The 22,694-nt window shown below is 35.9% G+C and overlaps 1 protein-coding gene across 6 annotated transcripts in view; it reads right to left on the bottom strand.

Annotated features, from left to right (window-relative positions):
• The window catches only part of AP-2alpha (adaptor protein complex 2, subunit alpha), a 240,462-nt gene that overhangs the window by 72,689 nt on the left and 145,079 nt on the right, over positions 1-22,694 (bottom strand). For 5 of the 6 annotated variants that reach the window (XM_081737837.1, XM_081737840.1, XM_081737841.1 and 2 more), the window contains exons 3-8: positions 22,152-22,363; positions 18,497-18,585; positions 14,762-14,866; positions 13,351-13,582; positions 7,050-7,158; positions 4,559-4,709 (exon numbers count right to left, since the gene is read on the bottom strand). In XM_081737837.1, the coding sequence (XP_081593963.1) occupies positions 4,559-4,709; positions 7,050-7,158; positions 13,351-13,582; positions 14,762-14,866; positions 18,497-18,585; positions 22,152-22,363 (898 nt within the window). The remainder of the gene's footprint in view (positions 1-4,558; positions 4,710-7,049; positions 7,159-13,350; positions 13,583-14,761; positions 14,867-18,496; positions 18,586-22,151; positions 22,364-22,694) is intronic. The other variant, XM_081737838.1, reaches the window with a different exon arrangement.

The raw sequence follows: 22,694 nt of genomic DNA on the forward strand, positions 1-22,694 counted from the left end.
GTCACCATTTACAAATTTCCAGGTCTATATATAACAAACAAAAAGCAACTATATTTTTTCTGACCTGGGAATTCTTAGTGCATTATGCATGTACACTCATGTCCAAAATTATTGTCGCATGTCTATAAATATGTTGTTGTAGGAATATAATTTGATAACGAATTCGCCTGGTATTTCTTACAATGTTAGCATGTGTATAATCGGCAAAGACAGGTATGTGGCAAATTTCATGTCAAAAGAGCAGTAAATAAGAACAATAAAACGAAAACACAACCTTCTTATCCATTTAGCAACATTTTGTTTTACTCATTCTAATTTTCGTATTTATAATTCCTTTCCTCTGAAATTTACCACAATTATAAATTTCCCGATTATACATATAGTATCGGTATTAAAAAAAGTACCTTGCAAAATCATTATCAAATTATATTCTTACAAGAAGACAGTTATAGATATGCGACAATCATTTTGGATATGTGTGTACACATACACACACACACAAATTTTATATATATATATATGGAAGTTTTGCAAAACAAACTAATTCATTTAATAAAATATCTCCTACTAAATAGCTGAGTGGGCAAAAAGATAAATCCAACAGACGTATAATTCTCAAGTACTCTAAAAAAAGAAAAAAAGCAAGTACAATTTTAAATATAAAAAGAAGAAATACATTGATATCTATTTTGAGAAATGTACCTTGCTAGAGCTTTGTTCGCTCTAGAATAATGTTCACAAACTTTTAAAACTTTGTCGTTGGGTTGTAATGCACGTGAAGGAACAATAACTAGACCTTCCGAAAACCGAAACATGAAAGCAAATAATTTTATGGGTATTATCCGTGAAAGTTCTGTTTTGAAACTTGTTTTATTATTTTATTTATTTATTTATTCAGGCGTGGTAATATTAAACTACTGGCTCCACTTGCAAGAGTCGCCATGCCTGCAGTAACAAAATAAAGGTTTAAAACAATTGGTTCTGAGAAGTGAAAACCCATACATAAATTCCCTGACATTTTCAATTTTTCTAGGTCAGTAGGAACTCTGATATATACAATTCAGATAAAAGTCTACTGAAAGACTCAAGTAATTTAGAAACGAGTGGAAATACTAAAATGAAATGAAATGAAATCTTTGAGTTTTACGTCCCACGGTTATGCCGGTTAGGCTAAAGGAGACGGTGATGATGAGTAATGAATGAAATGGTGGAATGAAGAAAGTGGGAGGAAACGGGAGAACCCCGAGAAAACCCACGCACACGGTGTTTGTCCACCACAAAGTTCACTTGGCGGGGGCTGGGATCGAACCCGGGACCCCAAGCACCAGAGGTGAACGCTCTACCACTGAGCCACCGTGGCCCCCGTGGAAATACTAACTAATACTCCATTCATACATACAAATAGTAATACGAGTAAGAATACATTAACAAAAAGCTCTCTACGACCTTTCGCTAAATGCTTCATCAGGTAGGGAGAAGTAAGAAAAAGGAAGACAAAAAGTATAGAGCACGGGAAAAGATGTGAAGCTTCCAGGTAGGCATCATGTTGATATGCGGATTTACATCTATGGTGTAGCAAGAAAAATGTTGAAAGGAAAGAAATATATGTACTTCAACGACGTAATATAATTTGATCTAAAATAGAGGTAAGTCAAAATTCAGAAATAATCTTTCGTTCCTAGATTTATTCAATCCGCAGAGAGACAAAATCTTATAAAACGCCTAGATGCTTTCGTAGTAACGTTGTTATAAAAAGTTTTTATAGTTATTTCTGAAGATTCCACACAAAAATAAATAAATAAATAAATAAATAAATAAAATTAAACTAAATGTTATTTCAAAAGCTCATAATGTCAGTGGGAATATAAAACGAAGTACCCCACACTGGATACTTGCAACAACGTTTTCTATTAATAGGCAAACAACATATTCCATCACTCCTGTCACATACGCTTTTCGAGTTTATCCTCACTAATTTCTCTTACGAGGAAGGTAATTTTTGTTAATTTCTCCGAGGAGAAACAAAACATTACAGCCCTGATGGTGCATATGTCGTAGCATTTGTTCATTGTTTCATCATCACAAAAAACACATTAAGTGCAACTTGATTTTTCTGAAAAACATATAGAAGGGGAGACTGTAAATTCATACCAGGCCTTTCATTCACTTATATTGCACATAGCGCTTTGCAACAAGGAAATGTAACAATCAAAAAATTTTTGCGTCCGCAAACTGTTACTTTAGAACAATGCTATTTTTCATTTTGTGTACAAATTTTCTTATAAAAGCGACACATTACTCGAACATATAGTAAGACTGAAAACAAATTTTAACATACCTCCTAAAAATTGCACGCACAAAATTTTACCTGTCAAGAACTCTATTTATTTCTAAAATATTATTAGCACATTACAGGAGAAAAAGTATTCAAAAATGAGACAAACGACAGGTCTGTTGAACTGAAAAAATATATAAATGGGAGTAATGCGAAACTTTTAGTAAATAGACATTTTTTTTTTTAAATCTAAAAAGTGATTATGTTCGAAAACCAAGCTAACTATTACGATAAAACTAATGTAAGAGTGAAGTATACTGTCTTGAATATTTTAATCATGACACTAAAACATCGTAATAATGAATGGCAAACGACCCGGTCTTTCATTCTGTGTCACGGTAGTTATTAATAATAAACAGTCACGCTAATAGATGTCACTACTTGCGCTATCACTTCCGTGACTGTATGTTATCATTTGTTTACTCAATATTTAAATTAACACAGTATTTTTGTACAATAAAATCCATGAATAATTCCTTAAATATGGTATGGAATTGAATTCATTTTGAGTTTAATATCCCTTTTAGCAGCGAGACTAATGTTATATGAGACGGGACCTACTTATTAACGTGGAACCGAACCACATAAGCTCCAGCTACAAATTGAACCCGAGTCCCCCACGCCAAAGGCGCGTACGATAACCGCTTAGCCACAAAGGAGCTTAAATATGGTATGAAATTTTACGGGTATATGTAAACAATCAGAGCTTTCAATTAAGCAAGATTTTTACCTATAACGGGCTGAAGGCACACGAGGAATAACTACTATAGTTATTGAAATACCCTAAAATTATCATTAGCTCTTAAAACTTTAAGGTTGTTTAATGCAAATATACTTCAAAGATGAAATATATCAATCGACAGATTACACCAAATTAAGAAAAGAAAAAAAATGCTTAGCGTAACGGCCCGATTTGTGGGCCTGAGCCGCTCCACGCCATCTGCTAGCAATGGGTGGAACTACGTCCAGCCTAGCGACGAACGCGCCGCCCTATCGCTAACTAGCGTATCAGCTTTCTAGACCTAGCGGCCGTCACGTCTTTTAGTCACGTGACTTCTCAGTTTTCCCTCACAGGCTGGGTGGATCCCGAAAATCGGGGATGCACCGGCCGGGAATCGAACACGGGACCATGCGGACATTAATCCAATGCTCTAACCACTAGACTTACAGTGTTCCCGACTAAAATGACATGTTTTATGGCAAACTCTCACACACAGTTTTCGAGAGAATCGAATTTTTAGAGCGTTGTTTGTTGTTAATGATAAATTATGTTTTTAATTACGTTGTTGGAACAGACTATATTTATTTATGTACGGTATATACAAAAAGTACATTCTTCTCTTTCACACTATATCTACTGTTGTTTGTGTTCCAACGGTGGTACACAGACATACAGACTCCTAATAATTACGTTAATACTATTTGTACGAGGAGTGATCAGAAAGTAAGATTACAAAGCCTGTAGTGAAACGTGTACATATTTCATACGACCAATACAGCCAACACACAGTACATGCATTAGGTTATATTTCGACAGTCTCCATATCCGTTGAGGCACTTGGTCGCATCGTGGCACGAGTTTGAAGATTTCCTCCTGGTAAAAATTCTGTTCTTGCGTGTTCAGACACGTTATCACAAAGTGTTTCATCATCTCGTCTAAAACGAAGCGACGCCCTTCTAGGTGCTCTTTCAAGTGCGGGAACAAGTGAAAGCCGCTTGGAGTGAGGTCCGATGATTTCCAGCGAAACTGCTGCACTCCTTGTCGGGTGACGTTTTCTCCACCAGCTGCAAACTTTCGATATCATTCTGCGACATGCTGACGAGACATTTACAGTCTCTCCGTAAACCTCTACGATGAATTTCAGCCGCGGTTACATATTTCACCCACAGAAATCGAATAACTGAGGGAACTTCTTCGCGAGACCAAAACGAGTCGCCATTTGTGTTTACCTACAACTAGCGCCGTAGGTGGCGAGTAGCTGAAACTCTGCATAGTTGCCAACTACATAACTACATGTATTAAAATTATCGTACACTCATTTCTCTATAACAGACGAAACTCCAAAAATATCTGTCGTATAACTTTAGTTTCTGATCCTCTCACACATACTTACTCAATGCTCATACACAGAAAGCAATTACAGTACAACTTCCACTTTTTATTTAATTATTTATTTTGATATGCAAATCAAACAAACAAACAAACAAACAAACAAAACTTACCTATCATTGTGAATGATAAGACTAATGGCTTCGAACAAAACTGCATTTTTCGCATTGGAGTGTTGAACTTTTTTTGATTTGGGAGGTTCTTGTGCTTTGTTGAGAATTGTTTCTAAGCACTCATTCAATCGCCCTCGAACTCCAGGATCCTCTGAAACGAAAGAAGAAAACAAATAAAAAGCATCAGTAGCTTTTGTTACACGTCAAACAACCACCAATTCTAATAAACCCTGAAGAACCTCAGTGTATTAATGAAGTTAACACAAACAAAAGAAACGAAGAAGACAAAAATTAATATTAATGCACAGAGTGAAAAGTATATGACTGGACCAGAACTCGAACACGGGATCTTCGGTGTACCGTCCCGATGCGTTACCCACTTCGCTATCCAGTCCGCTTCCAGGAACAGCCATACACTCTCCCACTCTCCTTTAAAAATAATAATAATCATTTAGATAAGCTATTCAAATTAAGAACACAAATTTCCTTAAGAAATAATTCAATGCTTCCTGGTAACGTGCTTTTAGGAAGTTTTCTCGGGCTGTCAGCCAGATGCATCCATCTTTAGGGGTTGTGCTGAAGAGATCGGAGATATATAGGCATGCATGCATGCATATTATATATATATATATATCTTAACTATGTAGAAGCGGAGCCATGAATGGGGGCTTTGATGACTGAGGGAAATACTGGCTCCTGATTGGCTGTTGTGGTTAAGTGTCTTTGTTGAATGCCTTTTTTTTTTTTTTCTGGACTACCTCAGATTAGATAGTGCTGAAGTATCACTGCACTACCGGAACCAATGACTCGTGCAGTCTAACTATTTCGGAGTGGGGCGGACCTCCTCCCCCCGGCAAGATCTCTCTTCACAATTGGTTCACTTTATTTTATAAGGAAAGCAATGCCAGCGTACGATTAACTTGTACCCCAACATATTTAACTTTAAAAAAATTTACTCCACTATATCTCATGAGGGATGGAGCTCCGTGACGGGAAGGTTCTAGAATATAAAACTAATGAAATATATTTTACGTACCTTGTTTTGGTTCCTTTTCGTTCCGTATTCTTTTTTTTTTTTTTTTTCTTTTCTTTCTTTCTTCTAGTGTTTGGATGTTTTTATCGTTGAAACATATTATTACCGAAACTAAGAACACTGAACTTCAATCTTTGAACAGGCCACTATCATGTTTGTTTACTTAACCACACTAGTCATATGTAGGTCTATTGTTTTATACATAAAGTAATAATAATGTTATAATTAATTATAATTTTAGATAAATGAAGTTTTTTGTCATTTCCTTTCATTTTACGTGTATATTTTAGTTCGGTTATTTTATTTTATTTAGAATTTCATTCAGTTTCGTTTTCGTATTCGGAGTAATGTTGAATTGTTCATTGACGCCTTGGCAGTAGACGTGATATGCAAGGGCGCCCATCAGGGGGGCAAGGTGGGGCGCTCGCCCCCTAGAGGAGATTGTACTTCAAAATATCGAAAATCCAATAGAAATTTTACATTAGTTACAGCAAAATTTGAAACTATTTTTGAAACGTCGCTTATATTTGCCTCCCCTTGGAAACCACAACATGGGCGCCCTTGGTGATATGTGATTGTATTGTGTGAATCTATCGAAGTATTTATATATTGCAATACATCACTTGTTCTGTGTACATTTTATAATTTCTTATAGTGTTCTATTTCTTGATTCTATTATGTTTGTAAGTGTGTTCGGGAATTACGGGTTTACTTTTTTTTTCTTCTTTTGGCATGCAGTGTGATGTTCTTTGAAATTCATTCGTTTGCAATGAACATATTGTTTTGCATTTTCTGATTTTTTTTAAAAGGGCAAGTTGGGTGAGTTACGACAAAAATTATTCGAAATTATTAATTAACCAAAATTCCACTTGTATTGAAGGATTTCTTCTAATAACATAATTCTAAAATAATATACGTTTGGGGTGTGTGGGGGGTTCTGCCCCCACAGTTATTTTATAATGTAAATTATTGCAAGAAATGCTTTTATGCAAGAGTATTTTGGTTAGTTAATGGTTTGAAATAGCTTACTTTGTTGTAATTCACCTAACTTGGCCTCTGGGTGATGGACCTGGAGGGGAACTTATATTCTAGAACCTTGCCCCGTGTGATGCTAACGCGAAACGAAAACTGAAATGGTAATTGTTGGACATTCCCATGCTTGTATTCCTTTGTATTATTCTTATTGTATGTCACTGCACCCCTGAAGGTATAGTACATACTAACGTTCATCGTTAAACGTAAGCTTTTAATATTGAAACAATGGTGTTCTTATTGTCTGATAAGTTTTAAAATGCTTAGTGAATACATGACCTAAATGTAAGATAATATATACAGATATATTTTCCTTTTTGGAAATTGTATCACAACCTTCATCCCCTCAACCCCACTATTCTCAAATTACGTACTTTGCTGAATGTCTCAAACAACGAACCCTGAACATAAAATGCAGAAACCTACCTGGAGGTGTGTAGTTTTGTAATAAACGTAAAAGTTTCACAGATAACCAAGGTGCAGGCACAAAATAATACGTGTAGTCTTGTAGATCAGTGTAACTTGCCGTTACTATCTGCAAATACACAGAAATTCATATATTTTAAATATTACATACAAAATAAAGATAATATAAAATTTTGTAAACCTTTTCTTATGAAGGTCGCTTCGAAGTTATACAGGGTGTTTCAAAACAACAGCGACAACGTTTGGGTGGTGATTCCTGATACCAAGATAACACAAAAAGTATAGATCAACTTGGGTGCACAAATGCTTCCTTTCGGTTATAGATTGCCAGAAACACGAAAAGGTGAACCTGAAAGGTCCATAGCTACAGAACTATGGGACCTACCGTAGTCGGGTCAAAACTTCACTTAGGAACTATAAATGAAATCTTTGAGTTTTAAGTCCCATAGTTATGCCGGTTAGGCTAAAGGAGACGGCGATTATGAGAAATGAATGAAATGGTGGAATGAAGAAAGTGGGAGGAAACGGGAGAACCCCGAGAAAACCCACGCACACGGTGTTTGTCCACCACAAAGTTCACTTGGCGGGAGCAGGGCACTTAGGAACTAGTATGAGATCTATCCAAATATCCAAGTTTCAGAATCCTGTGGTATTTCCGCAACAACTTTTATACAGGTAGTTGATGAGTACTTCAAATTAAATGCCCGTAGCCAAACTCCCTTTATAAAAATTGTTGGGTGAGTATCTTAGATTCTGAAACATGTATTTTTCGATAGCGCACATATAAGTTTCTAAGTGAAGTCTTGACCTGACTACGGTAGGGCCCATAGTTTTGGAGCTATGGACCTTTAAAGTTCATTCTTTTCATATTCTCGGCAGCTTATAACTTCGAAATGAAGCATTTGTGCATCCAGGTTCGTCTATACTTTTCGTCTTATTTTAGTGTCAAGAATCACCTCCCTAACGTTGCTGCTGTTGTTTTGAACACCCTGCATAATGCATATGTACATATAACAGAATTAAAAAAGGAATTGGTCACATTACAGTGACGGTTATAACCATGCACTTATTAGTTGAAGGTTTTTCTGCTTCAAATATGCAATACCTGCAACGCTAGCAGAGCACGAAATTCTAGTTGGGAGTTTCTGGGCAAGAGATTTTTGATTAGAACAAGATGCGAGATTATAGTAGAGGTATAAATAAAGTTTTTCGACTTTTTTTTTTTTTTTTTTTTTTTTTTTATTACGTCCTTACGCAGCACCAAGATTATGAAGGACAGGATCTACTATTAGCGTGATCTCTGATGCAATTGGGGTTGCACAGACAATCATACACGATAAGCCCTCAGTATAAGTTGTATCTCAACTACACTCTCCCGCTTCCAAGAGCTGGCTAACAGCATGACACCAACATTGTAGGTTAAGATGTTACGAGAAATGGATAACAATAATTCTGACTAGATTAGTTTCGCATAGGATAGGATTGGATTGGATTGGATCTAATAACAAGCTTTTGTTTCTGCGGCTTATCTTACACCACAGATTGAGTCACAGTGACGATTCCAGCTTTAATTCCTCGAAGGGGAGACAGACGGAGGGACATTTTTTTTTGGGGGGGGGGACAGCTTTTCAGGATAAAAGCTGTCTGTGCGGGACACATTATTATCTCTATAATCTTCCAATACACTCTGAATAATTAATCAGGTTTCTCCCTCAACGAGTCACTATATCAAACTTCACATCTCTCCAGAACTGGTAGTTCATGCCTGAATGAGCTCTTTTTTTCTTCTTCGCATCAGCACTGCGACCTTCTATCTTAAGATAGAAAATTTAGACGCGACATTTACAAGTTGGGGGACTGTTCCTTTCCTGTTCAAATGCATATGCATTATGATTAAATGCAATTTATTTATTTCCCGAAAACAATATTTAAGACCAAAATTTGGGCAGGATATTATGTTATCATCAAGCGTAACTACGTTAAGTAGATTACTGCTTAGTGATATAATGAAACTATATTATCCTAATCCACTCGTGTGGTGTGTATGATGCAAACCAGAAACTAGAATTTAAAAAATATTAAAGCACAATCGGTAGGAAACTTGAATTCTCCAAATAAGCAGACTACAATCTCCATTGTACTCCTCCTAACATTATCTTTCTCTTTTTCCTCCCCTCTTAAACCAGTGTTTTTCGTTCCAATACTCTACATGTAGGGTCTATCAACTAAAAATTGTATTAAATTTCAAGTATGTTTAACACTTGTAGAATAAAATGACAAAAACTTCCTTCCGTTAATAACTATAAGAGTGAAAGATTGCTTATATGCATCACAGTAATTAAAAGCAAAAAAAGTTGAATAATGGTGCCTGATGGCTTAATTTCTAACCAAGCACTATCGATATTAAATTTTATGGAATTTTCAAATGTACTTCTGACAGAACACAGACAGCTTCTATCTTTATATATATATATATATATATATATATATATATACAGTGGCGGATCCAAGGGGAGGGCTATAGGGGCTATAGCCCCCCCCTTGATCATATCCTGGATGCGCCCCTATATATATATATCTCGAAGAGCATAGTTTCATATTAGTTTACCTACATTATAACATGTCTGGAGCCAGTGAGAGGAGGTTCGCTTTGTTTCCTCTGATGTCGTCACTGGTGAGTTAGCATAAAATAAGTCACCGACTTGTTGAGAGGAATCTATAGATATACCACATTGACTTAACACCTAATCTTCCGTTGCAGGCGTTGCTATCGGCTGAAGAAATTCCACTCCCTTTCGCTAAGGCTGCTCTTTCACTTAGCAACAGCTGAACCCTTATTGGCTCAACGCGTGGGTGTAAGCTTTAGTTCGCATTTTGCCACGACTCAAGACATTTTGGCAACACTTTAGTTGTCTCTCTTGGTATTATTTTGAAAAAAGTGCCACCTCTTCGAAAAAAGCTAAATCTCAAAATATATTTCTCAAGCTATTGATTACTATTAGCAAATGTATGGATAGATACGGGGCGCAGGCCTTCCACGCTTCACGGAAACAAAGATTAAATCTTAAATATCCTACTATTAAACCCTTCAAGTTAAAGAAGAGAAATTGATAAATAAAACATGGAAGAAAACTAGAGAACATTGAGAAAAATCACAATCACAATATTGTAGAACACAAGCTTACACACAGATTAGGATGGCACGTACAATCTTCTGAAGAGCGCTCGATTACAGAGACACTGCATCCATAACCCAATAACGGTGAAAAAGTTGGATTAATTATAAATACTACTGAGTGATTATAATATTGCAATACAACGATCATATATATATATATATATATATATATTTTTTTATGTGAAGGGAATAAAATGCATCATACATCTGCATCTCGCAGAGCATGCAAACTACAAGGGTTGTTACAAAAGTTTTAAGCATAACTGCGCATGTACAACTTTTGAGGTATGTTAATTGAACCTTTATACAATGTCATACCAAGTTTGGTGTTAATATTTCCTTTTTTGTGTGTCTGCAGTTAAAAAGTGGACGAGTTTTGGCCAAACAGAAAAACTGAAGGCAAGTGTTGTTATTCAGTGTCTCCATAAAAAGATTTAACTTCGTGGGATATCCATGCTAAATTAGACGATAGATCCCTTTCTTATGCTACAATGAAGCAGTGGGTAGCTAATTTGAGAGGGAAGAGAACCAGCATTTAAGATATCTTTGGCGAAGATCTGTTGAAGCTTTAATCCAAGAAAACTTTGACATAGTCCATGAAAGTGTCATAAATGATCGCAGATTCTCCTCAGAAAGATAGATGAAACAGTGGGTTTGTCACCTCAAAAGTTAGCAAACTTAATTTTAGTAGTACAATTCGTATTCCAGTGTATTATTATTATTATTATTATTATTTATTATTATAATGAAGATTTAAGTTGCTGAATGATTAGGCTTTTCGTGTATTGGTAGCTAAATAAGTAGGCAGGAGCAGCTCTTAAAAACTTTTCACTTTGTTAAATGTTGTGGGTTATTACAAGTTACAAATGTATAAATGTTCAATATGCGCTTTTACACCAGTAAGTAGGAACTATACTGGCTATTATGAAAATTTGAGGAAACATGCTATGTTTTGTACATAGAACTGCCTGTAAAAGCCTGTCAGATTTTGACAGCCATTATACAGGCGCCTGTTTCGACGAAAACACATGTAAAGAAAATATTACAGGCACACTGTCTTCAGGTGATATGCATGTCGAAAAAGTATTAAACTTCTGTTGGAAATTTTGCACGGAAACACGCGTTGTACAGAACCTGTACATTAAAAAGAGAACATGCAATGTACACGTAATCACTCACATGCAAGTAAATGGAGGAAATACGTGCATGTAAAGTACCTTGAATGGATTGTTGATAACATTTGCCATACAGTAAGAATGAAAAGTACATGGAAGTTGACTGTTTACCAATGTAATATACATGTGTGACATTCGCATTACATGTAAATACCATATATTAGCGTATAGCATGGAAAATGCATGATGTAGAATATGTTATTTTACATTTATCATTTTCGTGTACATGCGAAGTGTGTAACTCCCTTAGGTGCAGTGTACAGGCAATGTACAGGTGAACAGGAACATGCAATGATCATGATTACCAATAAATGGATTAAACAGATACGTGTGGTAAACAAGGTGGATTGGAGCTAAACATTTACATTATAGGCATAGGAGACATGCAATATTCAGGCACAAGTCTCCAATTCGACATTCGTATGCAAGGTCCTGATACATGTATAATACATGGGATTACACCTCAATACATTGCCTGTTTTATCTCCGTGTACATGAGAAGTGTGAACCCACCTATATGCAATGTGCAGGTAAACGGAAAATGCAATGATCATGATTGCCAATAACAAGATGGATTGGAGGGAATCATTAATGTTACAGGTGTAGGAAACATGTAGTATTCAGGCATCAAGTCTCCAGTTTCCATGCACATATGCAAGGTCCTGACACATGTATAGTACTTAATGCGGTGTACTTTACATATATATTCCGCTAACACGCCCACTAATTCGCTAACACCTGTATTCCACATGTATTTAACATGTCAATTACATTTTTATCAAATGAAAAGCCGCTGTCGACAGATCCTCATGAGGTAACGTATATGTCAACTACATGGAATATGCCGGTTACATACATGTCTTTCCACTCTCAACATGTTGTTTACACGTATTTTTCACGTTGCAAGGTTGCAACCCTATCAACATGAAAACTATCTGTTTCCGTGAAATGAACATGCGATGATCGTGAAAAAAAATCGATACCTGTCTTATGCGTTTAAAAGTGTTCCATTTTCAGGCGCATTTACAGGTGCCTGTAAAAATATGCCTATTTATCCATGTTTCACAGGCGCCTGTAAACCACCTGCATTTTCTGTCTGGGCGGAGTAAACACAAAAATATAATGACAAGATCGAGAGCAAATCTCAATTTCCGCTTGCTGAGCTACTACAACAATATGTATATATCTGTTGCTAATGCTTTATTGTCTGAGCCGACTAAACAGCTATACTTTGATGACTGAGGCAATCCATCATTATGTATATTTCCATTGAATAAGTTGAAAGTATAATATACACACATAAGGATAGAGTTTTTGTTTCTGCCTTTAACGATCGACGATTATGCTTCAAGACTAAGGAAGACGGTGAAATGATAATGAATGAAATAGTGAAATGAAGAAAGTAAGAAGAAATGAGAGAACCACGTGAAAAACCACACACACACACACACTGTTTTCCACCACAAATCCTACTTAGCGCAAGCTGGAATCGACCAGCGGACCTACACGCCAGAGATGAAAGCTCTATTATTGAGCAATCGTGGTTCATATATGAGGACCGAGGAACAAAGTAATAAAAAGGACAGCTGGACGTGTCGCTATTAGCTCAATCGGTGATGAATTCACCCTGAGAACGGAAGATCGTAGTTTAAGTTGGATCCAATTTTGGGTTCCATACATAGTGTGTAAAACTGCAAACTACTGAACCGAGTTTTAAATTATCTACATAAAGTTGTTGTAAGCTCTGTCCCCAATAATATAAATAAACTCCACTTAGACAAGTTATCACATGTCAGCCACTTTCTCCAAAAATAATTATTAATACAGTACGAAGCACCTTCAACTAGATTAGGATAATATGTTTATTTCATACAACTTCTGGGTGTCATCCCCCCCCCCCTAAAGGTATCATTAAATATAACTAATATACAATGATTTTTGTACTTACCCTGCTTAACCTGGACACAGCCAAACTAACACATCCTTTGTATTCTTCAGGATTTTTCTTAACTAGAGCATCTATTAAGCTCGTTGCTGCCGTCACTACGCCCATATGTTGATCATTTAATAAATGAATAATTCTCGATGTCCATTCACCGCTTGGAATGATTTCCTGTGATGTTCTGAAGAGTCGTAATAAGCAAAGTGCCGCTGATTGTTTTACGACATCCATTGTGTCCCTGCAAAAGAAGCAAAAGAACCATAATGAAATAAAAGAGGAGAGAGTAAGAATCAAAAACTATTACCTACAGATACATAAGCAGTTAGTACCTCTTCTCTCAAGGGACAAGCATTTCTACTCATTCAATCCGACAATGAGATCAAATCAAGATCGAGATGGGACATCCCACTCCTCGCTCAACTATATTACGAAGGGAAACGCTGAAGACCTTTAATCTCAATGGTTGAGATTTTTTAGGAATCCTGTGATCTCTACACTTGTGGGATGTCGCACTAATTTTTAAGAAATGTTAATATGATTTTTATGTAATTGCTTCCCAAGTTAAATTCAAAAGAAATATGATTGAAGGGAAGGGAAAAACAGAGATATAGGAAAATATGAAAAGAACTGTCAAAAATATGGTAAGACATTACGATACTGAGAAGTTACGTAATGTCTTACGTTTTGTTTATTTATTTATTTCTAAGCCACAGCTAGTAAGTAGAAATAATACATCCAGGTCCGTATTTATATATTGTGCGCCCCTATGCTCTACATAATTTGCCGCCCCCTGAAAACTACCCATATTAGAGTTGAATTCAAAGTTTTAGGAGTCGCTGAGATGAATAGTAAGTTTTAATCCAATTCAATTTCAAGGTCATACTTCACTCTCCAGGGAAGGGGGCGAGATTTTAAAAATAATCGAAAACGACAGATACTAGTGTTGAATTCATAGTTTTCGAGGTCACTGAGTTTAACGGTATCTGTTTTCATGATGTTCATCTTCACCCCCTTGGGGTGGGGATGGGAGAAGATGACATTTTAAAAGTAATCAGATAAGCTAGCTAATTAGTAACTACTGCAATTAGAGCGAATTAAACATTTTCTCGCGCTTGCGCGGGATTCTACGGGTTCCTAGTTTTAAATATTACTTTATTGTGAATGTTAAAAAGAAATCCAAAATATTGCTGCCCCCTAAATTCTATCACACTGTGCTCAAGCACAGAACAGCACTTACCTAAATACGGGCCTGAATACAGCAATGTAGTGAATAGGAGTTACTGAATATTTAAACATATTAGAAACAATTTTCTTTCCATATGCATACAACTTCAAACTCAAAAGATATTCTCAATCAATGCAATAAATGTAGAAGATAAGGTTAAGCATTCGGAAGTCGATACAATATTTAGCTTACCCTGAAACAAGAAGTTTAGGAATTTCATTCCCAAATGCTTCCGCCATTTCTTTGCTCCCGATGTTTGCTATACACTGAAGTGCTAAATTCACGTGAACTGGGTTTCTGAAATAAAAAGATAAAAATTAGTATTGATACTTATCACATGACAGAAAAAAAACTGACAAGTGAAGCTCTATCTTTTGATTCTAAGAGAAACAACAGCGGCAACTAAAGAATATCAAATAAAGCACACAAACTATTTCTATGTGACAATTTTATTTAACGGTGTACTTTATTGAATTTACAGACATCCAAAGTGGAATACTAATACTACTAATAATAAATATCTTTAATGTTAGTTTTTCATAAATACCTGGTTAAAATCATTGCTGCCCTAACTAACTAACTAACTAACTCTATGGCCTATGGAACCCGGAGGTTCAATGCCGCGTTCACAAAAGCTCTCCACTGACTTCTATCCTTAGCTAACTGCACCCAGTTTCTAATTTGTATTCCAATCTCTGCGAGATCCATTTTAATATTGTCCTCCCATCTGCGCCTAGGTCTTCCTAATGGTCGTTTTCCGATTGGTCTTCCAGTCAAGACTTTGAAAGCGTTTCTACTTTCTTCCATTCTAGCTACATGACCCGCCCACCTAAGCCTCCTAGACTTCACGACCCTAACAATGTTGGGTAAACCATATAAATTATGTAGTTCATCATTGTATCATTGCTGCCCTTAGATTCAAAATTAAAAATTCAGTGAAAATTAAGGTACACGGTTAAACTTTCGACAAATTTAATTTTTAATTCCAGGCATAAGGTTCTAACAACTAGTTAAACCATAGTCAAGACCTTGTACACATTTTCGTACACACGAAAATTGTCTACTTTGGAGTTCTCTGTCTTTACACATTTCATATTATCCTGTACGTAGCTACCTGCGTATCTTAGACCTTGGCCGCATTATTACAACTTTATATTTACGCTACTAATGTCAACCAAATTCAACACTTAGTACATATGCATAGTTTGCACACGAACAAAACCAACTTCTTTCCTCGACGGTCAAAACCTATGGAGATATTATTCAAAATAGTGGGTTAGCCTTCTTTACGCTTCTTAATAGTAAAGGCCAACGACTAATCCTTTATTAAGAGGCAATATTCTCCTTCTTGACATTTGACACACAAATTTGAAAGAAGCTTACACCTAAAAGAGACCCAACAAACATAAAGGAGAATGAATCAGATGTTGGCAGCAAGTTACAATTTAAAGATTCGAAAGACGATTGGTGAAATTCAGAGAAGTGGTGGATGAGGGAGCAGAACACACTACCTATTTTTATGAGAAAACAATGATGAAATTCCGAGAACAGGTAGAGGCTCGTTGGCAGTGACCAGCTATACTTGGTGAGGAAATGTGTTCAAAATATGTATATGAAGAACAAGTTACAGAAGAGGAAACAAACCGTCGCAACTGACTCGACGGAAAATTTGAAAATTCTGAAATGAAAGTCATATACTGTGGAGCGAAATTTTTCCTCTGAATGTAGTTTCTGAGTGTGTGTGTTACTTACTGTTCAAGTGTTAAGTGTTCAATGAGCTGCTAAGGTACGTACGTACATTATAAACTGCAATTGTATACTGTACGTACCCTGTACTGTATTATACAGTTTAATTCAAGATGATATGTTTCTTCATGAAGATTGTGAAAGTATTCAACAACAGTAACATGACAAGGAAGTATTGTTCTGCACATAATATAGAGAATTTACATGTAGGGGGGATTTAGGAATTAGGATTAGGAATTAGATTTTTGGACTTTCGGTATCTATGGCCATATTAGCCCGTCACTAGGATTAGGAAATAAATTTCTGGACTTTCGGCATCTATGGCCATGTTAGCCCGTCACTAGGATTAGGAATTAGATTTCTGGACTTTCGGCATCTATGGCCATATTAGCCCGTCACTAGGATTAGGATTAGGAATTAGATTTCTGGACTTTCGGCATCTATGGCCATGTTAGCCCGTCACTAGGATTAGGAATTCATTTCTGGACTTTCGCCATCTATGGCCATGTTAGCCCGTCACTAGGATTAGGATTAGGAATTAGATTTCTGAACTTTTGGCATCTATGGCCATATTAGCCCGTCACTAGGATTAGGAATTAGATTTATGGACTTTCGGCATCTATGGCCATATTAGCCCGTCACTAGGATTAGGATTAGGAATTAGATTTCTGGACTTTCGGCATCTATGGCCATATTAGCCCGTCACGTATGACGAATGACGTTCCTCGGCGATCTCACTATCCGAGGAAAGGGAAGGAGAAAAAGATTGGGGAAGGAAGCGGCCCGGGGCCTATATAGTTAGATACTATCCCAGCATTTGCCTGGTGTGAATGAGGAAAACCTAGGAAAATCTCACTCGGGATGGCTGGCCTGAAAAAGCTTTTACATTTTTTTCGACCGAATGTCCCCACCGGGAATCAAACCCGGGACCGTTCTTCACTATTATAACATTGAGCACTGTGCTTCGAAACCTTTATCTTACAGTAAGGTTGATGTTACGTTGTTTTATAAGTTTCAGGGATCTTGTAGTCACTCCTCCTAAAGCAAATATAACAACAAGGCGAAAGTCTGTCAAATTAGGTACAAAAGCAAATAAAATGTACCGGAAAGAAACACTAGAATATAACTAGCATTACGAATTTAAAACTACTTAATCAATGATAATGTTTGGAAAAGAAACCAGGTATTATTATTTTTCTTCAATTCTACGCGGAGACAAAGGATCACTTTTCAAACTTACAGACATCCTAGATAATCTTGAAACATTTATATTTCCATTTACTTAAAAAAAAATATATGTAACTTCAGTATTGTATATTACTAAAATGGTTGTGATACAAACCTCTACGCATTTATCTTGGATATCCATCTAATGGGGCGTTTACACTTAGTCGATTTGCGTTCGATTCAGTTAAATTGACGTCACTTTCAACTTAATCGACCGTGTAAACAGGACTTCAACTTAATCGTTTGTTGATCGAAAGCGTCTAATCGACTAGCAACTGAATTGAAAGACGTTCTATTTTCTGTGGTCGATTCTATTTTCTTCTGCTATAACACCGCAAATTGTACCAATTACGTTTTGCTTGGACATCTTTAAAATTGCCAGTCGATTTCGAATCGACCAGAGGAGAGCGAGTCGACAAGGAGCATTTAATTTCGGTTGAAACAATTGAACACATCTATCGATCTCATTCGGTCTAGTTGCTTCGATTTAGTCGCAAATGCAGCGAGTCGATTTAGCCGTGCGACTAAATCGACCAAGTGTAAACGCCCCATAACCTGGACAGTTTCCGAAGGAATCGTAGGAACCAGATTAATAGTGTTGCCAAACCAACATAAAGTTGTATTTTTTCAAATGGTATTACGCCAGGTTATTATTTATTTCAAATCTACAAGTCAAATGAAAATTTAGAATGTTACATTTATTATTCAACGTTCTCCAAACTAAGGATACTGCAGTATTGTAAATGCACATCAAATTGTAAATGGATAGCACTCCAACACTTCTAGGACTCGATACGTTGCTTTGTGACGAATGAATGAAAAGCATTAATCCATCAACAGGAAATAGCACAAATCCTAACAACCTATTAGCTATATGCGTGCTGGGCATTTGACAAGCAGAACATGCAATGAACGTTTCTAATGCTACACAGAAATACTAATAAAGAGCAATACCTGGATGATAAGTCATTCTTGATGCTCTGAATGATTAACTTTATGAGGTCACTATTCGTATTTACTAAAACTGAAATAAATAGGTAGCCCTGAAAAGAAAGGACATTCATTTAGTAATCCGAGTTTCTCTAATAATTACATTTATATCAACAACTTGACAAGTAACTATGCAATGTAAAAGTTTATACTTTTATTTACTTAACTGTGTTTATTTACTGACACAATTTCTATCATCAATCAAAATTTGAAGTGAGAGTTCATGAGTTCATAGCTCTAACTGATTTCAATTTTTGTAAATTTTCACTTTTTTTTTTTTAATACTTAGATGTTATGCATTTTATTCGCAAATGCACGAAATCTCACAATGATGTTCCCATACACACTATTAAATTTTACATGAAAGCCGTTTTCTGATTTGACCTTCGGTACTTTGCGGTTTTAAAATCTCTTTTCTAAGGATTAGTGGCGGATCCAGGATATGATAAAGGGAGGAGCTTCATCCAGTGTAAAGCAGGATTGAAGCCCATTTTATCCTGTGTATAACTGAACTTCAAGGGGGTGGGGTAATCTCCTATACCCTTCCCCTTGGATCCGCGCCTATATATGCTTTACTGATACAGAAATTATATGTAGTAATGCTAACCATCTACTGATCTAACATATGTACAAAAAGTTCTTGCGGTTTCCACCTCTCAAAATGAAGGAAATAACACTTAATAACATTTATTATATTTTTATTTTGAACAATAACCACAATCTACTTCGAGTATTCTTAACGACATAAAAGGTCAGAAATTCCGGTTTTGTAAAAATTCTTTTGTCTGGACTTAAATAAATACATAAATAAATAAAAATCTAAAAAGCAAAAATAAACGTTCTCGTGTTTTGAATTACCAATTACATATATGATTGCCCACGCTTAAAAACAAGTGAACTCCGATGGAACGAGATTTGGGGAGTAAGGTGGGTGTTGTAGAACTTTCTTATTGGCGAGCTCTTGCTTGTTTTTTAATTATTATTTTAAGTCCTTCTGAAACACTTTGTCTCTGAACTGAGCAGACTTTTATTAATGTTTGACCACTTCGAAAAATTTCAAAATATAAAATATGAGCAGCTGCCATTACCTTCTGATGGTGAGTATTAGGTTTAGAGGTCAAACAAGCAAGGTCGTTTGCACGTCAAAGAATGAGAACATTTTCTGTTTTAGTAACCAAGCCTTAAAAAAAAAAAAAAAAAATCACGTTAGTATTCGTTCGAATAATGGAGCCATTTTATGACATGAGCAACATGTTGAAATATATTAACTATGTTCCGCTGGTGAGGTATTCATTTGCTCACACTTCATGTTTCTCCGATTAATGCAAGCGTAAGGGAAAGGTTTCACCACACACATTAAACCTTTTCGTTAATACCTGACATTATCGGCTTGAATTCCCTTTTAATATATTTTTTTAAATTGGACCTCATCGATGGGTGATGAGGATCGACAAGAACAGAGGATATCTTCAGTGCGTCTAATTTCCGGCTCAAAATGGTTGATACCACTTTTATGCTGTGTGTCACTCACGACGATGCCCCAAATGCTGAGCATATTTTTAAAGCAGTTTCTGCTGCTTCACTGTGCAGTTTGAACTTGCACGTGCTCGCCATATATTATCACCACCATATGAACCAATTTGACACTTCTAAATGCAACTGCACCAAAATTATGTTAATAGTTACCATTCGTCTTTTTATCTTTCCTCCTCCCTTATTACAACTCAAACATTATTGTTCAGTATAATCTGTTCAGTATTAGGGATTTAAATAATTCACGAAATTATACACTCTACTTACATTCATATTTAAAATCTACGAAAACTTTTACCATTCATATACATTAAGATATAATACTTCTCCATTTTGTCCAAGTTATCAATTATAATAGAAATTAACTGATTATCTTTTTAAAATATTTAACATCAAGAATAAATTCAAACCCAGACATATACAAGGTGCAGCAATTTAGTATCTAGAACGGAAGTACAGCACTGTGAACCAGATGTCATGAATCGGACAAATATTGTTCAGAAGTTTAAACATAGTTAAACCTTCGGTTGCACGATATAGTGATGCTGGCTAGAGGATAAATTCGCACAGTACAGGCAAATTTTGAAAGAAAAGATCTAGGAGGAAAAGGTGAGAATGAAATCACCGCTGCTATGTTTTCATATTCACTTACTTTATTTCTGAAGCTGAAGATACACGGTAATTTATGGTTTAGGCGTTTCACTTCAAGTAGCGATTACGAAACTGAATGTTAAGTGCTCTAACCAAATTCTGCTGTTTTCTATTGATAACCCTATTTTAGACAGATCTGTAAAACCATAAATCGTGATTTACTACAACCACGCCACGAATCCATTAATGTATACGTAAAATACAATTGAGTGTTAATATATACTCGTACGTTAGTTACGTCTAACAGTGCGGATTCAGAGACAGGAATTCGGTGTGAAATAGAGAAATCGTATGCACTTGAGAGAGATTCTTTTAAACACTTTCACCATGGAGTCACTGGTTTTACTGAGCCACGGTGTACATAGCACATGTACTGCCACAATGTCAGCACGAAAGTGTTAAGTGTTGGCGAGTTTACAAGATAACGAATTAAAGTGAATCATCAATATTCACTTGACTAAGCGCCCTGCGACTTTGGGATCTTTCCCATTTTGAAAAATTACTTGAAAGGGCGAAGATTTATTGTCATTTCAGGTTTCCAGTGGAATGTAACAAAACTACTTAAAATATTTGATTTGATTTGACTTTGAATATAGCGTCCCTTTTAGCAGCGTGAACAACTTAACGTGGGATCCGGATCCGAACCGCAGTGAATCGAACGAGGATCTCCTAGCCAAAGGCACCTACGCCAGTTGTACCATGGTATTGTGAAATAAACAGTTAGCGCACAAATAGTAAGTTAAATTTCATTGAATTCGCTAATACACAGACACGTAAATGCATCATAAACTGGTCTAAGCTGACTATCCTTAGTTCATGGAGAATGTCAGAAACTTACACAAGTTGCCAACTAGTAAACTAATAATACCAAGTGACTAAATGCAGTGTTGGATCAATAGTTGGAATTTCTCCCTTCTAGATGTTGTTCTCTTATCCAGGCATATGAAATGAACAGCTCTGAGTTCTGCTAATATAGTAAGAACATGGTAGAAGCACATAACATTTCATCCCGCAATAAGTGTTTTCCTCTTCTTAATTTTTTTTTTTTCAATTTTTCAACACATTGTTAAAATTTTTCCTCTATTCAGAATCACTGTATCATACAATCGAGAGTTCAAACTCAGGATAGGATCACTGCTTTGGAGTTTAACGTCTGTTTCAGTACCGAAGCTATATACGACAGTTGTCCAGATTAACATGGATGAACATGTTTAACCTACTCCCGCATAGCAGCGTATGATGCGGATACTACGTATATGTATTCGCCTCAAAAGTAGGCGGTGAATTATGAGAGATGGTCAAAGTAATAGATTTTACTGTATCGTTTTTTGCGGGAACATTTCATGAATAAAATTGTCGCACCTCGCAATGACATAGCTGACAATTACTACTACTACTACTACTACTAATAATAATAATAATAATAAATACTTACTATCTGTTTTTCTGAATATTTATTTGAAGACAACAAGTTAACAGCCTCCATGTGGCCGAAATCAATGTCATGTCCAAGGAGGAATATAAATAATAATTTACATACATATTTCTTTTTTTGATAGCCATCTAGAGTCTTGTCTCCTTTAAATTTACTCCTAATATTTGCTAATTCTTTATTTATCCTTTTGATTTCGGCTTCTTTGCTCTTACCTGAAACAAAAACAAACAATACATTTAATATTGAAGTATTCAAATATATTAAATAAAATATAACATTAAAGTGTCATAAGTCGTTAAGGAATTTGAATCGGAAATTGTAATATCAGGAAACGCTGTGAAGTATATGAAATCAAAATAAATGCTACAAAAACGCAGACAATGATGAATGAGGCGAAGAGAGCTGGTTTATGGTATTACACAGTGTGTTCCGGGGGGTATCGCGTTCCTTGCGAGGTTAACCATTTTTGATTGAATGAAAGTGTTGCTCATTTTATAATTATGCAACATAGGTGAGACATAGGACATTTGAATGATGATGGAA

This window comes from Thermobia domestica, chromosome 14 (genome assembly GCF_964235325.1).
Source record: "Thermobia domestica chromosome 14, izTheDome1.hap1.1, whole genome shotgun sequence".
NCBI lineage: Eukaryota > Metazoa > Arthropoda > Insecta > Zygentoma > Lepismatidae > Thermobia > Thermobia domestica.